This window comes from Procambarus clarkii, chromosome 9 (genome assembly GCF_040958095.1).
Source record: "Procambarus clarkii isolate CNS0578487 chromosome 9, FALCON_Pclarkii_2.0, whole genome shotgun sequence".
Classification (NCBI taxonomy): domain Eukaryota; kingdom Metazoa; phylum Arthropoda; class Malacostraca; order Decapoda; family Cambaridae; genus Procambarus; species Procambarus clarkii.
In genome coordinates this window covers 25,754,981-25,771,621 of record NC_091158.1, presented here as the reverse complement: position 1 = coordinate 25,771,621, position 16,641 = coordinate 25,754,981, and the positions used below count along the sequence as shown (strand labels likewise).

General features: G+C 48.0%; 1 protein-coding gene across 2 annotated transcripts in view; it reads right to left on the bottom strand.

The window, feature by feature from the left end:
• Window positions 1-16,641, bottom strand: part of PheRS-m (Phenylalanyl-tRNA synthetase, mitochondrial) — a 279,883-nt gene that overhangs the window by 219,688 nt on the left and 43,554 nt on the right. For both annotated transcript variants that reach the window (XM_045754931.2, XM_045754932.2), the window contains exon 2: window positions 12,547-12,876. In XM_045754931.2, coding sequence (XP_045610887.1) covers window positions 12,547-12,876 — 330 coding nt within the window. The remainder of the gene's footprint in view (window positions 1-12,546; window positions 12,877-16,641) is intronic.

Here is a 16,641-nt window from a genome sequence, read left to right as displayed (position 1 = left end):
ACAAAAATATACCTAAATAAAGACAGGTATATAAACAACACCGCATCCAGCGCCCGGCCAAAAGACGCCAGACCGCAGAAACTCACCTGGCGAATGGTGGCACGAACTTGACACGACGCAACCGTGCCCAGAAGAACCTGGGAGCACCGCCAGGTGAAGACGCCAGAGCCGGACCCTGCCGGACCCGCAGGAGAGCAGGGAGAGCCGAAGGAGGCGGTCTACACCCATGACACAGGGAAAACCGCGGTGGCCTCCCCACAACTGGGAACCAGGACACCCCCGGCGCGAAGGGACACATACCGCAACCAGGGAGAAGAACGAGAGACGAAGCACTATAGCAAAAAGGGTGCAAAACACCAGCACTGAAACACCGCCCAGACCAAAACAAACTCCACGGCGCATGCGCATAACACGCTGGCCGAACCGCACACCCTCTCTGTGAGAAGGCGCCAGCCAGGACTACTGCACGAGAAAAGTAGCCAAAAGAGGAAGCAGGAACAATAAAACTGGCCAAAGAAGCAAAGAGCCCAAAAAGGAACCCAACCGGGCGACAAGTTGCCCAACCGGGCGACAAGCAGCCCAACCGGGCGACAAGCAGCCCAACCGGGCCACAAGCAGTCCAACCGGGCCACAAGCAGTCCAACCGGGCCACAAGCAGCCCAACTGGGCCACAAGCAGCCCAACCAGGCCACAAGCAGCCCAACCGGGCCACAAGCAGCCCAACCGGGCCACAAGCAGCCCAACCGGGCCACAAGCAGCCCAACCGGGCCACAAGCAGCCCAACCGGGCGACAAGCAGCCCAACCGGGCGACAAGCAGCCCAACCTGGCGACAAGCAGCCCAACAGGGCAACAAGCAGCCCAACAGGGCGACAAGTAGCCCAACAGGGCAACAAGTAGCCCAACAGGGCAACAAGGACGAGGAGCCGACAGACGTTCCAATAATACGGGAAGTAGCGAAAAACCTTCCCGTACCCTCGAGAACACAGAAGCCAACACTAGTCCCGAAGGCACACGAAGGCGCAGGCGCACCCGAGATCAGAAGTCAAGCAGAACCCCATCGAACGGGGAAACATGACGAAAACACCGTCCCAAAAAGGGGTGGGAGGAAACATCCACCCACAGGACGGAACCAACCGACTCAAAGGCCAAGGAACCGAGCCCGGGGAGGGGCCGACGCCCAACAGCACGTACGGCGAGTGGGGAGGAAAGACCCCACTCCGCGTAACCACAAGCCCCGCCTAGAGGGGGATAAAAACCCCCATGGGGCCCAACGGGGCCAAGGCCCCCCAAGTCAGCCCCTCCCCAGCCCCAGGAACCTACACGACAGGCCCCGGGGCCGAGCCGTTCCCCCAAAGCCCCGGCCGTACCAGAAAACCGGGGTAGCCGTGAAAACACTAAGGAAGGGAGCCCACTGGCAGACTCATACAACACGGCTGGAGGAACAGGCTCAAATGCCCCCATCACTACCCCGGAAGGGGAATTCCCCAAGACTGCCCGCGTCTCAACACCATTAAAAACCCCGCCCCGAACCTACAGACGGTAAGGAACCGGATGCAGGCAGGAAGGGTGAACCAGGGGAAAGACAAGGGGGCGTGGATAGAACCGAAGCAACCAACACCCCCAAGTCCCAAAACGAACTATAACGGGGCAGCCCCGGGGCTCCCGGGGAGGAAACCACGAGAACGTTGCCACCACCAAGGCTCAAGTGCAACGCCCCTGCTGCCCGCACCCGCTTTGTCAGCACAACCGGGTAACCGAGCCCCAATGAGCAACCAAACTCGCAGGACTCCGGGTCGAAGGTGTCACCGACCCCACAGGCAGTAGACGGAGGCAAAACAGAGTCACCCAGAGACAAAGGGTGAGAGCAACCCTCAAACTCGCTGGAAGCGAGGGGGGGACTCTGGGGTCACATCCATCGGACCCGCGCGCCCCCAGGGGTTTCCCAGGGTCCCGAGCGTTTACTATAAGAGGACTCGCGCTCAGGTAATCCCAGGCAGGGTACTGCTAACCGGCACCCAAAGCTACCAAACAACTTTCAAAGAGCTGAACCCCCGGGACGTGTACACTCACGGGGACCTAGGAGGGGGTACCACCAGAAAATACACAGAACACAAGGGACACAAGGGGCAAGAACGAAGGCAGACCCCCCCCCCCCCCACCAGGTAGATAAACAAAAAGAAAACCCCGCAAGAGGACAGCGTACCCAAGCGGAACAGAGCCGGCCGCTATGATTGGTAAAGACAAGCTGCACAGTACCCTGCGCCCCACCAGTGCAAAAACTGCCCCTTACTCTAAGGCGAACAAGGGAGACAGAACACCCGAGCACACAAAGAGCGGCCGAAAACCAAGCAGTAAACGGCCAAGCAGGGGCAGGACCCAAGGAACTTGTGGAAGGTGGCCCCAAGGGCAGTACTTACAGGGCACCTAGGGAAGGGAACCCTAGGCGCATGCAGCCCGAGTACTGGAGAAACACTCCCGGCTCACGCACCACCTAGAAAACAGACACCACACTTTAGGTACAGTGCTGAAACAACCACTGGAGCCGGAGCACATAACCGGTGCCTATAGCATCAGCCGAAGAACTGATGGGTGGATAGCCGGCGTGGGAGGTCTGGGGCTCCCCCTTCCCCCTCCCGGGGAGGGGGGAGCTGCGCAGACAGCGGCGCGGTGACGTATGACGTCATGCTAGTTTCCTTGTTTTCTGTTGAAGAGTTCTATCCACTAGTTCGGCTTTAGGTAGCAATTTTCACCAGAATAGGGGTTTGTTTTGGAATGCTTACCTTTCTGGATGCTTGACCCGGTCGATGGCAGACATAGAATGCTTCCAACCACACGGGGGTTTCTATAGGCCATTGCTCCCCTTGCCTCTCTGAGGGGGCCAGGTTCTGGCTCGTGGTCCCCGGTAGGCCCTAGAACTCCATACACATGACTGATGCCAAAGTCTGACATTAGCATATCAGCCGGTAAAGCTCTGGGGAGACGACGGGGCTCCCCCCAGAAAAAGCTAACATTGCTACAGTTCCACGAGGTGGCAAATTGGGCCCTATTGTGCTGGGACCCGGAAGATTGGCCTCAAACCAACCTGTCCTCTTAAAAAGAACGTCGCTTTTGGCCGTTTGCCCGTATGGCCGAATTTGGACGTAATTTGAAATTGAAAAAAATATGAAAATAAATTTGGGATTTTTTTTTTAACAACAGTAAGTTAAGGGTCCTCTGATAGGTTAGGTGGGCAGGAAATTCTCATAAAGTTTCAAAACGTTATGAAAAACGTTAATTTAAAGTGTCCTCTTATAACCTCTGCGCGTACGCCGGACGGCCCAAATAGAAAACGGAACAGAACGTCACTTTTGTGAGTGGATTTCATTTCAAATTACGTCCAAATTTAGCCATATCGCGCATACGAGCCAAAAGTGACGTTCTTTTTAAGAGGACGGGTTGCTCAAACAGCAACAGTATCTCAACACTTGCGGCACGCTCCAGACATAAATGATGACACAGGTCCTGCCTAAGCTGACGCCATGCAAACTCCTGGACCATCTGGTGTGAGGCGGCCTTTGTTCACTTCAACACCTCAAGCTGAAGCAGCAACCGAATCAGAACCCGAGATGTCTGGCACACTGCCATTTGACGAGACGGTTTTGTCAGATGACTCTGACTCAAATGTTGAACCTCCAGCGATTCAGTTGATTCTGAAAATCGCATGAACTACAAACTGAAACGAGTATTTTGATACCAGAATGAACACCGTATCACATAAACTGCCATAAGTAGACTCGAACCTTCATAGATTTTTTTTTGGGTGTAGCGTGTGTCTGCACGAGTGTCCCAAACGGGTTGCAGATGGGTGATTTTAGCCGTTTATACTGGTAATGTATTTTGTATTTTGATACCAGAATTAACACTGTATCACATAAACTGCCATAAGTAGACTCGAACCTTCATAGATTTTTTTTTGGGTGTAGCGTGTGTCTGCATGAGTGTCCCAAACGGGTTGCAGGTGGGTGACTTTAGCCGTTTATACTGGTAATGCTTCCCCCATATCATGTATTATATGCATATGTCTGTTTAGGGAATTTTATTCCGATCAATGTACAACCAAAAATAACTGTGTGCAACAAGTATAAACTTGACAAACATAACAAAAGTACAGTGCTTCCTCAGACTAACGAACCCCGCTCTATCGAATTCCCGGAAGAGCCGAACAAATTGAATTCGGTACCAAATGTTCAGTGGAACATACAAATGTTCGATTAAGTGAGGAATGTTCGTCCAAGCGGTCACCGAGGCCGAGCGTCAGAGCTGGCTGTCATCAACTATGATTCGCCAGAGTGTAAACAGTTATGTAGTGTTTTATTATCCCTTCCCATTGTTTCTAGGGAGAAATGGTGATAAAAATGGTGTCAGGGGGGCATTGGTGAGAGAGTTGTTGTCAGGAGGCAACACGTGCTCCCCCGCCCCCACCCTCCTTCCTCCACCTGACCACAGAGACCACTCACTCTCCTCTCGTCGTCAGATGCCAAGAGTCAATTTAATGATAATTATCGCATTATCTACACTGAAAATAGCCATTTTATTAGAAAAATGTCATATTGGAGCAATAATAATGGTGAAAATTGTAATATATACAGTACATATTTTAAACAGTTTGAACACATTTCCTTTTCACAGAATTTTTAATACAATTGGGGTGTAGATAACAGCTGGCATTGTGTGGCCGGCCGGTCGCTCCCTGAGCCATTGGGGGGGTGGGGGTTGGGAGGGGGGGTTGTTTCCTGGATCCCTCCCTCTAACAGCCTACGTACTGTACTAATACCTATTTAGAATAAATTTTGAGGAGGCCAATAAAACAAGCACAGGTCGTGTGAACGTTAGGCCTTGGTGAGGTGGCTGGCATCATTTGTGGTGGTGTCAGGGGAGGCAGGTGGTGTCAGGGGAGGCAGGCAGTGTCAGGGGAGGCAGGCGGTGTCAGGGGAGGCAGGTGGTGTCAGGGGAGGCAGGCGGTGTCATGGGAGGCAGGTGGGGTCAGGGGAGGCAGGTGGTGTCAGGGGAGGCAGGTGGTGTCAGGGGAGGCAGGTGGGGTCAGGGGAGGCAGGTGGTGTCAGGGGAGGCAGGTGGTGTCAGGGGAGGCAGGTGGGGTCAGGGGAGGCAGGTGGGGTCAGGGGAGGCAGGTGGTGTCAGAGGAGGCAGGCGGTGTCATGGGAGGCAGGTGGGGTCAGGGGAGGCAGGTGGTGTCAGGGGAGGCAGGTGGTGTCAGGGGAGGCAGGTGGGGTCAAGGGAGGCAGGTGGGGTCAGGGGAGGCAGGCGGTGTCAGGGGAGGCAGGTGGTGGAAAGAGGCAGGTGGTGTCAGGGTAGGCAGGTGGGGTCAAGAGAGGCAGGTGGGGTCAGGGGAGGCAGGTGGGGTCAGGGGAGGCAGGTGGGGTCAGGGGAGGCAGGCGGTGTCAGGGGAGGCAGGTGGTGGAAAGAGGCAGGTGGGGTCAGTGGTGGAAGGTGTTGTCAGGGGAGGTGGAAGTGGAGAGAGAAGGGTGGTGACCACGCATGGCTGCCAAACCTCTCATTCATACTCTATTATAAATCTCAATCTTAGCTTTAAAATATTTATGCCAAAATATGTTAATTTTCGTGTATTAATATACATTATTAATCATTAACACGTTTTATTGTTTCCTGAAGAAAACAATAGCTGACTTGGCATTGTGGTGTGTATGGCCGGGTACCTGGGGGGTGGGGGGGGGGGGGGTCCTGGAGGTGTGAGAGGAGACCTGTCAACCCATCATTTTTTTTTTTGTCGGGCGAGTTGAGACGCTTCCAAGCCTGCTGCTTCAATACACGGTGTGGGTGGTGTGGTATGGTTTGGGTGGTGTGGTGTGGTTTGGGTGTGGGTGGGTTGGTGTGGGTGGTGTGGTTGGGTGTGGGGGGATGATGTGGGTGGTGTGGGGTGTGTGGGGGATGATGTGGGTGGTGGTGTGGGGTGTGTGGGGGATGATGTGGGTGGTGGTGTGGGGTGTGTGGGTGGTGGTGTGGGGAGTGTGGGTGGTGGGGGCGAATGGTGTTAGTGGTGTGGGGGATGATGTGGGCGGTGGTGTGGGGTGTGTGGGGGATGGTGTGGGTGGTGGTGTGGGGTGTGTGGGTGGTGGTGCGGGGAGTGTGGGTGGTGGGGGCGAATGGTGTTAGTGGTGTGGGGGATGGTGTGGGTGGTGTGGGGGATGGTGTGGGTGGTGTGGGGGATGGTGTGGGTGGTGTGGGGGATGGTGTGGGTGGTGTGGGGGATGGTGTGGGTGGTGTGGGGGATGGTGTGGGTGGTGTGGGGGATGGTGTGGGGGATGGTGTGGGTGATGGTGTGGGTGGTGTGGGGGATGGTGTGGGTGGTGTGGGGGATGGTGTGGGTGGTGTGGGTGGAGTGGGGGATGGTGTGAGTGGGGTGTGGGTGGTGTGGGGATGGTGTGAGTGGGGTGGGGGATGGTGTGGATGGTGTGGGTGGGGTGGGGGATGGTGATTCTCGCATCTCGGATTATTATTGACACCAAAAGAGCATGAAAGATATTATAATGAAGCACCACAACAAAAAAACAAACTAATGTGTCCTGGCATATGTTTAAAAAAAAAAATAAGAAGGTTGTTGGGGCCGGACGGATGGAACGAATTCCGCACTGGAACGAATCGGCTTCGCCCCATATAGTTCGTTCAAGTGAGGACACACTGTAAAAACATTTCGTGTGTGTTTGACGCTCACTGATATGTTCCAGCGTTGTTTTATATTTGGGGCTATTCTATCTTACGCTTTGTTGATCTTTTTTACCTACGGGCTCATAGAACATTCTATTGCAAACACATTGATACAAAAATGAATGACATACATAGAATAATAATGTCAGGACAGTGAAATAAGTATAAACTTTCAAAGCGCCGTATCGCACATGTGTCGCCCCGTCACCGATACCGGGTAACAATTTCACCACTTCCCACACTCTTGCGGGTGGGCCGCAATCATTATTCTACGTTTATATTCATATCACCGTGTTGGGAATTTCATTGCGAGTCCATTGATACCAAAATTAACGCTGTAGGACAAGTGTGGAGGTGATAACAATCCCAAGAGTAAAAACATTTTGTTGCTGTTGGGAGCTCACGGCGAGTCATCTTCGTAGTTATTTATTTGGTGCTGGTATCCCTATACGTTTCGTGACTTTTTTTACTGATGTTCTTCTAGAGAATTTTATTGCAAACACGTTGGTACCAAAATGAAATACGTAGCTCGAGAACTAAGGTCAGGAGAGTAAAAAGAGTATACACATTTTTGTTTTTACGCTTACGCGGCAAAAACGCCGCGCGCACATACTGCTTTTTTTTTACCATCCCAGGGGGCGCGAAAGTGTTAAATACATGCATATGTGACATACTAATTTATTGTGAATATTTTAGTTTACCTTGAAAAGCTTCATAGAAAACACCGACCTTACCTAACCTTCTTAGTATGTTAACCCTTAACATGCTAGGGGTATAATATCCTTTCTTCCCTACAGGCGCATGTAATTTTGAAAAAAAAAAAATATATATTTTTTCTTCCTAACCTGTTAATTTGTGTTCACTGATCACGGGAAAAATAATAAAAAAATCGTAAGTGGCATATACAGGTATTGCCCGCTATAGGGCGGGGAAGTCTGCCAAAAAATAGGCGCTGACTCAGCGTGCGTCCCAGGCGGTCTGTTGCTCGCCAGCTGTCAGGCCGGAGTTGCCACAAAGAGATAATTACCTAATTATTTCAATGTCTCTGATTGATTTTTCGTAGTTTTTTTGCTGTAATATTATTCAATAGTGTGCAGTGTGATATATTTATATAATTAAATGAGTGAATCATCGCTGTACTCAAAAATATGGTGTGCATATTGTTGATTCAATTATGTTCATCAAACAGGGAACAAATACTTTGTCGGTTATTACACTATATACACAGGTTATATATAAGTATCTGCATGTTTTGTTCACCATAACGAACCACTAAGTTGGTATTATGAGTCAAAAAGTAACAAGGAGTGACCGCCATGTACCAGCTAGCCACTCACGTCCTCCCTCAACACCTCGCTCGCCCACATTCTCCTCCCACCTTACTGTTTTTGCTTTTATTCACTATATACAGACGTTATATATAAGTATCTACATGTTTTGTTCACCATAACTGTACATCTAAGCTTGTATGGTGAGTAAAGGCACAAAGACGTAGGACCTCACTCAGTCAGCTGATGGCTGCCGCCCTCAAGGCCAGATGCACTAATATTTCTCCTCCAACAATACTGTGTGGTGTTATTATGCTATATACACACATTATATATAAATATCTACCTGTTTTATTCACCATACTTGTACAAATAATCTGGTAAGGTGCCCAAAGACCATCGTGGTAACCAGTAAATAACACCGTAGTCTGCACGGTGGCGTCATGCAGACGACGCCACTGCCCTCACCAAAATGGCGGCTCCCAACCTTCTCTTGCTGTTTATACCCTCTATACACACACACGTTATATATAAATATCTACATTTGTGTTCACCATAGCGAACCACTAAGCTGGTATGGTGAGTGCACTCAATAACAGGTGGACACACACACAGTCAGAAGACATTGCCACCACCCTCCCTCCCACAGCATTACTCCTCCCTCCATGGCGCACAGCGCTAAATATCACCACGATCCTGCTATTATCAGAACCCTGGTCAGTTTTATCAGTCAGGGGTCTTCTGTAATAATATCGCTACATAATAGCATGAACAAGTATATTTTGGCATTTTTAGGCGATGCTGTGGTCACAAGCTGAACAGTAGTGCTGTTAGCTCATGCTGCGTGCGTCAGGCTTGGTTGCTCACTCAATACTGAGGCCAATAACACCCGGGAGTTTGGCCCACGATTTTTAAAAAAAATGCCGTCTGTTTACAAGAGCCCTGATGAAGGTGTGGTGAATCCCGTGTATCCGCGGGCCGTTTAAATCTTGCGTAGTACTCCAACACATCATATGACGTGAAGCGCAGTTGACTGGAACAACGTCCAACACATCATATGACGTGATGCACACTTTAAGGGTTAAGGTAAGCATCTTATTGCTTCGTAATTACAATTAATACTTAACCTATACCTATAATAGGTTAAGTAATAATTGTAATTACGAAGCAATAAGATGCTTATCTTAACATACTAAGAAGGTTAGGTAAGGTCGGTGTTTTCTATGAAGCTTTTCAAGGTAAACTAAAATATTCACAATAAATTAGTATGTCACATATGCACTTATTTAATAAGTCAATATTGACTTAAAGAAAGTGCGAGAACGGGATGGATAATCAGCGAAGCAGTCAACGGGGCATAGGGGAACTTTGCACTCAACACACCAGGTGCAGATGGATCTTCACTTGCGTTCCCTACGTTGTATGTTCTTGTAAACAATGCAGGCACATTTACCCTTGTCCCATGTGCCTGTGCCTGGCATATAACCAAGCTTGTGTACAGAAAGGTATTCTTTACTCCTGAGTCTGTCAGGAACTGCGTGAGGCATTGTTGCTGCCACCCCACATGTTGCAATACAGCCCTCCCCCTCATACTTCAGTAGTTGTGACACTAGAGCAACACTGAATGTACATATTGGGGGGGGGGGGGTCTCTTGTCAGATTTCTGGAGATACATGTTGAAACAGTTCAGCACTGCAATGTCAATGAGGTGGAAAAATAATTTCTTCCTTCACTTCACAGATTTTCGCACACACAGCACCAACCATCATGTCACATTTATCAACTAGCCGCATATTTACATTATAGTCAATGACACCTCAGGTTTACACATTGGCAATCTTGTTGTAAAGTTCACTCTGCCACTGTCCAACATGGCTCTGGTGTGAAGTCGTCAACATATTCACCTCGCGTCTGTCCCTCCAGCACACTGATAACATTTGTTCACACTTTCGCAGCTGGCATTCACCCACTGCAATACCAATGCCAGACACTGGCATTTCCCTCCTGTTGGCCTTGACAGGGCCACATATGCCAGTGTTGTGGTCAAGGAGGAATCTGGTGAGCAAGGGGCTGGTGTGGTAGTTGTCAGTGTACAGGATATGCTGCGTGTTCAGCAATGATTCCACGAGTGTTTTAACGGCATTGCCTGAGAACCCATGTAGATCTTGACCTGGTATGTCAACGTCTGTACCCGAATACAGTATCATGTCCATGACTATACCAGTTTCGCAGTCACATAGCACGAAAAACTTGAGTCCAAATCAATGCCAATTTGATGGAATGTACTTCTTGAACACCAGTCATCCCTTGAAGAGGACTAGTGATTCATCATCACGACATTCTGTCCTGGTACAAAATAGTCACAGAACTTTCCTCTCATATCACTAAATATCTTCCACACTTTCCACAGTCTGATGTGGCTGTCTTCACTAGCATTGTTCTCAAGGTGCAGGCACCTGAGAAGCAGCAGGAACCTATCACGTGACATGTACCTGTTGAACACGGGGGATGGAACAAGGCTGTCTTTGCTCCAATAATCCTGGATCATGAGTTTATCTGAATGCCTCATCATCATGCACAATGCTAAAAACACATATTTCCTCATTAGCTGTGTCTTTCCAACGTGTCAATCGAGAAGCAGGTAAAATTCCAGAGTCAATGAGTTCCTGAACATATCCATTCATCTCTGCAACGAGATGGTCCACAATTCCTGATCGAAATATGACATAAAATAATAAATTTCAATCATATCATCATCAGTATATTGGAATATGGGTGTCATACCAACATCGGTATCTTTAAATGTTGGAATTTGTGGGACAAAATTCTCACAATCATGCCAGAAGAGTACACCTGTGTTTTTGGTTTTGACGCCAACACCATGGGCAGCACCAGCACGAGCACCACCAGCCCAGAAAGAGGTCATGGTGCTGGTGAGCACCAGCAAGAGGTCATAGATTTAAACTAATTAACTAAGATGCCGAAGAAATATAAGAAAATTCACTTTTGCAAACAGAGTGGCAGACAGTTGGAACAAGTTAGGTGAGGTGGTGGTGGAGGCCAAAACCGTCAGTAGTTTCAAAGCGTTATATGACAGAGTGCTGAGAAGACGGGACACCACGAGCGTAGCTCTCATCCTGTAACTACACTTAGGTAATTACAGGTGCCAACACCTGTGGCTCTTCTGCGTAGTAAAGGCTTACCATGAACACCTGATATCGAGGGCGCACTGTCGTCATTTTCCTCGGGCCGCGTGACACGCTGGCGCTTGCCTCAGTGAGGTGCTGGAGAAGCAAAACCTCACCTAGTAACAACATAGCCGCTTGCACTCGGTTCGACAATACTGCTTGTATCTGAGCCTATGTCGTCACTGAAGCTCAAATATGACTCATTACATGTAGTATCACCAAATAAACTCACGTCAGGTGACACAGATGGTGATGGTAACTCTAGCAATGTTGACCCAGGGCGGCGTGGGAGGCTGGGGCGAGGCGCGCATACAGTACACTCTCTCTTGACATCGTGCAACTCATTCTTCCCCCCCTCACTTGTCAGGCCTCTGTGTTACGTCTTTTTCTGGACTGTAGACAAAATCATCAACAAGCAGTTCATCATGCAATATGTTCCATATTTCCTCCTCTGAGAGTCATTTTGCAGCACAGCGGCTGACCGTGGACTGGGAGCTCATAGACGATGTGTCAGACATGGTTGCTTCCTTGAAACTGAGGGTCCCCCGGGCCCTGGGGCATGCTGAGATTTTTTTCAAAACAGCAGACAATCACTGGAGGCCTCAGCCATCCATTTTGTACCCAACAGTTTTGAATCGCACATTATACCTACGAGCGCCCTGGGGCGCATTGCGCACCACTGACCTAGCGTCTCAAAGAAGGTTGCGCAGTGCAGTGGATAAAGAAATTATTCACAACTTTTGTTAGACCATCCATGTCTGATCAACCAAGGCTGTCACTCATACGTCAGGCTGCGAGCAGCCGCATCCAACAGCCTGGTTGACCAGTCCAGCAATGAAGAGGCCTCAAGTTAACCCTCAAGGTAACCTAAAGGTAAGGGACCAAAGATGGAATATGCAGCGGTGGTATGGTATCCATACCTCAAGAAGCACATCGATAAACTTGAAAAAGTGAAAAGACATGCAGATTAATGGATTCCGGAACTGAAAACAAGAGCTACGAAGAGAGGTTAGAGGCATTAAATATACTAAGGCCAGAAGATATATTAAAAGAAGTGATATTATCACTACAAATAGTAATAGGAATCAACAAAACTGACAACAGTTTTTTAGAAAATTGCAACTTCAAGAATAAGAGAACATAGGTTCAACGGAAGGAAACAAGGCTGACAAAAACATTAAAAAATGTACTTTTGCAAACAGGAGTGGTAGATGGTTGGAACAAGGTGGTGAGGGAAAAACCATCTTAAGTTTTAAAGTGTCATATAACAAAAAGTAATGGGAAGATGGGACACCAGGAGCATAGCTCTAATCCTGTAACCACACTTAGGTAATAAAACATGAGAAATTTCTATCTAAACACTTACTTGATGAGCACTTGTGTGAGCGCGCAGAAGGTGACCTTCATTAATGTAATAGTTGTCAGATTTCTGTCTACTAACATGATTTTTGGGAATGAGCAAAGAGTCAAAATTTTGATGAGTAGTTACAACCGGATGGATGTTGTTGTGAACAGAAAAGAGCGGGTTGCCACGGGATGAGACGTATCTCTGGTACATGTAATGCACTATTCGCTGGCTGATGTGGTTCAGGGGATGATATTTTTGCATGTGGAGACTTCTTCCAACGAGAGAGAGGAGATGCGGGGTGACATTAGTCATGTGGTCTGTCTGATATTCTCTTCCTTCTACTGTAATCTGTGTGAGCAAAGAAGGAAACAACTTAGTTCAAATACATATGACAAATGTTTACAGTGAAACACTTTCAATTAACTCCATGCTGCACAAATTGTATATATACAATTTGAGTAAATGTCGCTGAACTGAGTACATCATATAAAGTGAAACCTCAGTTTTCGAATTTAATCCGTTCCCAGAGATGGTTCATAACCCAAAAATTTGTAAACTGAAATGAATTTATCCATAAGAAATAATGTGAAATTGAATTACCTGTAATCTGTTCCACACACCCAAAAAACCATCGTTGAATGTAATGAAATGCCATTTTCTGGGTGTGCATGAGATATCTTATAGAACAGATAGAACAGAGTGAGAAGTAACATCTGCCCCAAGCGCAAATTGAAGCAGCTCCTCCAGCGCCGTATGCAGCCCATCCTCCGAATTGACAGTACGGTTTAATACTAAGTGTAATAAGCACATTTCCTTACTGTCATACGTAGTACATAATTGCACTTATGGGGCTGTTACATTTACCTCCCCATTTATTCTCCTCGTTTTCTGTTGAGACACTTAAAATTTTAGGATGAAGTTTTCAAGTTCAATTCGCTATACACAAGTTTTAAATATCAGGAATTTATTTTTCAGTTTTATTAAACAATAGAAATTTTATACAAAATTTGAAAATATCCCGAGTTACTTTACAATTTATTGATATATTTTAGTTTTGTTTTATTAGTTTTATAAAATTGTAAAATCAATATAGCTATAGGTTAAGTACTAATTATAATTAAGAAACAATAAAATGCTTATCTTCAAACACTAAGACGGTTAGGTGAGGTCGTTGTTTTCTATTCAGCTTTTCAGGAAAACTCAAATATTCACAATATATTTGACAGTACGATTTAATACTAAGTGAAAATAAGTACAATTCCTGACTGCTATGAATAGTACATAATTGAACTAATTTGTGCTGTTACATTTACCTCCCCATTTTTGGAGGATGGGCTGCCGTATGATATGAGATGACAGTATTTGGCATAAGATGAAGGTCCTGAAACAACCCAATCAGAAATTGAAGACATTCTACGAAGAGACAAAAAGTGCCAAAAGAACCCCCAGGAAACTTCAGTATCCACTCAATTTAACGACCTCTTATTTACCGATCTGCCGGTTCCATCGATCAATTTGGGAGACCAGTATCTGGAGCTTCATATAATGGTCTAGAAGTCGATTTAACCATAGGTCGGTATTGGGTTTGTTTTGCCATCGGTGGGCCCTCACATGGAAACAAGCCACTGACCTCAATCGTCCAGAGTCGTAAACTAAATATTTTTGGATACCAACCTGAGGGAGAGAGGGAGGGAGTGGGTGCAGGGATTAATAGAGGGAGGCATTGAGGAGGAGAGGCAGGGAGGGCCAGCCTCGAACACCCCGACGGAGGAGAAGCCACCCAACGCCACCGAAGGCCGCAAGAAACGACCTGAAAAGCCTATGAATCGTGGGACCAGGCATGAGCAAACAGAGCAAGCCTCCTCCCCATCGCCCTGTCAATAAAGCGAACTGCGAAAGGGCTAACGCCCCTTTCAAGAACCCGACCTGTTCACAGAGCGAGCACCGCGCCAACTAGGCACAGCTGGGACTGAAGGTTGCACCTGCTCTGAAACTGGTGCCTGTGGCCCACCTCGATGGGCAAAACTGTGGGCCCTGGTACAAACCCTCCGGGAAGAACCCACCCTGGACCCCCAGAGAACCAACAGGTCAGACATCGAGCGGCAGCTGGAAGAGACCACCTGCATATACTGTTCGACTGCAGAAGCAACAAACAACAAAGGACAAAAGGACGAAGACAATCTAAGAGCCAGGGGCCCAAGCGGATTCCAAGGAGGAAGCGAGCACTACCTGCCGACATGCGAGACTCACAATGAAAAAACGCAACAGCACATCCCGCAGGATTGGCGTAAACAGCTTCAAAAGTGCAGACGACGCATGAGCAGCTGAGGCCAAGGCGCCAGGAACGGCCCCCAAGTGCCTCTACATCCTCCGTAAGCCAATCCGAAGACAGCTCAATTAGGGAAAATAAACACGGGACTGAAGCCAACGAACCTCATGCGTGCAAGTCCTCAGCCACAAGCGCTGCTGAAAAGGAGGGGACCTGGACATGAAGCTGAACCACACCAGCAACCCTCAGAAGTGCCAGAGCGAAGAGGCACATATTATGGTGTGCAAAGTCTCCCCCAGGTAAACCTGGACCACAGTCAATGCCTCACGCCACTCAAGCGTGCGGGTACGAAAGAAGGTGTCCCAAGCATCCAGTGAAAACATAGAGCAGTCCGCTAGCCAGGATGACTACAGAACCTCATAATGAATCCAGTATGGAGACGGAGACCCAAACCTGAAAGAAGACGGATTCATTATAAAGGCATAATCCGGGTCGCGCAGGAGGTAAGCCACAATGGCCACCCGCACCTCAGCCAGAGAGATGCGAGAAGCCAAAAACCTCTGGATGGAAGGAACCGAAGGATCCGCAGGGACATGGAACTGAACCCGGGGAGGAGCCGAACCCAAATCCAAGTATGGGGAGAAAATGAAAACCCCACTCCTTGTAACAGTAAGCTCTCTTGGGGGCCCAAGGCCCCCAAGAGAGCTCCTCCCCAACCCTGGAAACCCCCACGTTAGGCCCCAGGGCTGAGTCATCCTCCAAAGCCCCAGCCTCACAAGAGAAAGATGGGGCAGATGGAATAGCAGGAAGAGGATGGGCCCACTGGTCAGAAACCAAAGCTATGAGTAACACTACGGCACTGAGAGCTGGTCACTTGCTCTGGGTGTGTAAAAATGACCTGCCAGCTTGGAATATCCTAAAAAACCTTCTAGATAACATGATGCATGATCGGAAAACATCATTCATTGGAAGCCTACCAGCCATCCAGAAGGAGTGGGAAAGGAACAACAACAATTCTAATATACCAGGGGCGGAGGCTATAGTCAGGGATGAAACTGAGGCTGAAACTCACCAAGTTGTAAACTCTGACTCAATAGGCCCGGATGTAGATGACAGTAAACTAGAAAGTGTAACAGACAGCACTGACAGCTCGATAGGTACAGACACTACGACGGTTCCCGATAGAGCAATTCAGAACAGAAGGACAGACTTATGCAAATTTTATGCAAAGGGCATATGCAGACATAGATATGCTGGTAATAAGAAAGGATTAGAATGCAGTTACCAACATCCCAAAAAATGTTTAAATATGCTTAGGAAAGATGAGTGTCGATTTGGATCAATATGTAGGTTTTTCCATCCTGACATGTGCCAAATCTCACTGGAGCACAGAAAATGCTATGACCTCAGCTACCCACACTTTCACGTGAAAGGCACGGAACGCTACATAAAGAGCGGCAAGCAGGATAATGAATTTGTTGGAAACTCTATAAATTTTTTATACCAGACCGAAAGAGAATTCAAAAGGAGGAGCATGGAGAGTGTATGGAACTGGTTGCCAGATCCACTTGCATTCCAGAATTACAGATACAATTACCCACCGAAAGGGAACTACAACTACGACAGACAACTGCCCGACAACAATCAGTACTGGTCAGAACAAACTCATTATGTCCACGCATAATGGGCTTGCCGAAAAAGTCTCCCATTCAAACTATCACTAATAGAGTAACCTCATTCATCTTTGCCAACATATAAGGACTGAAAACAAGAACAAACAACAAAGTACAGTTCATAAATGACCTCCTCACGGAGTCAAATGCAGTATTTGGAGCTTACACAGA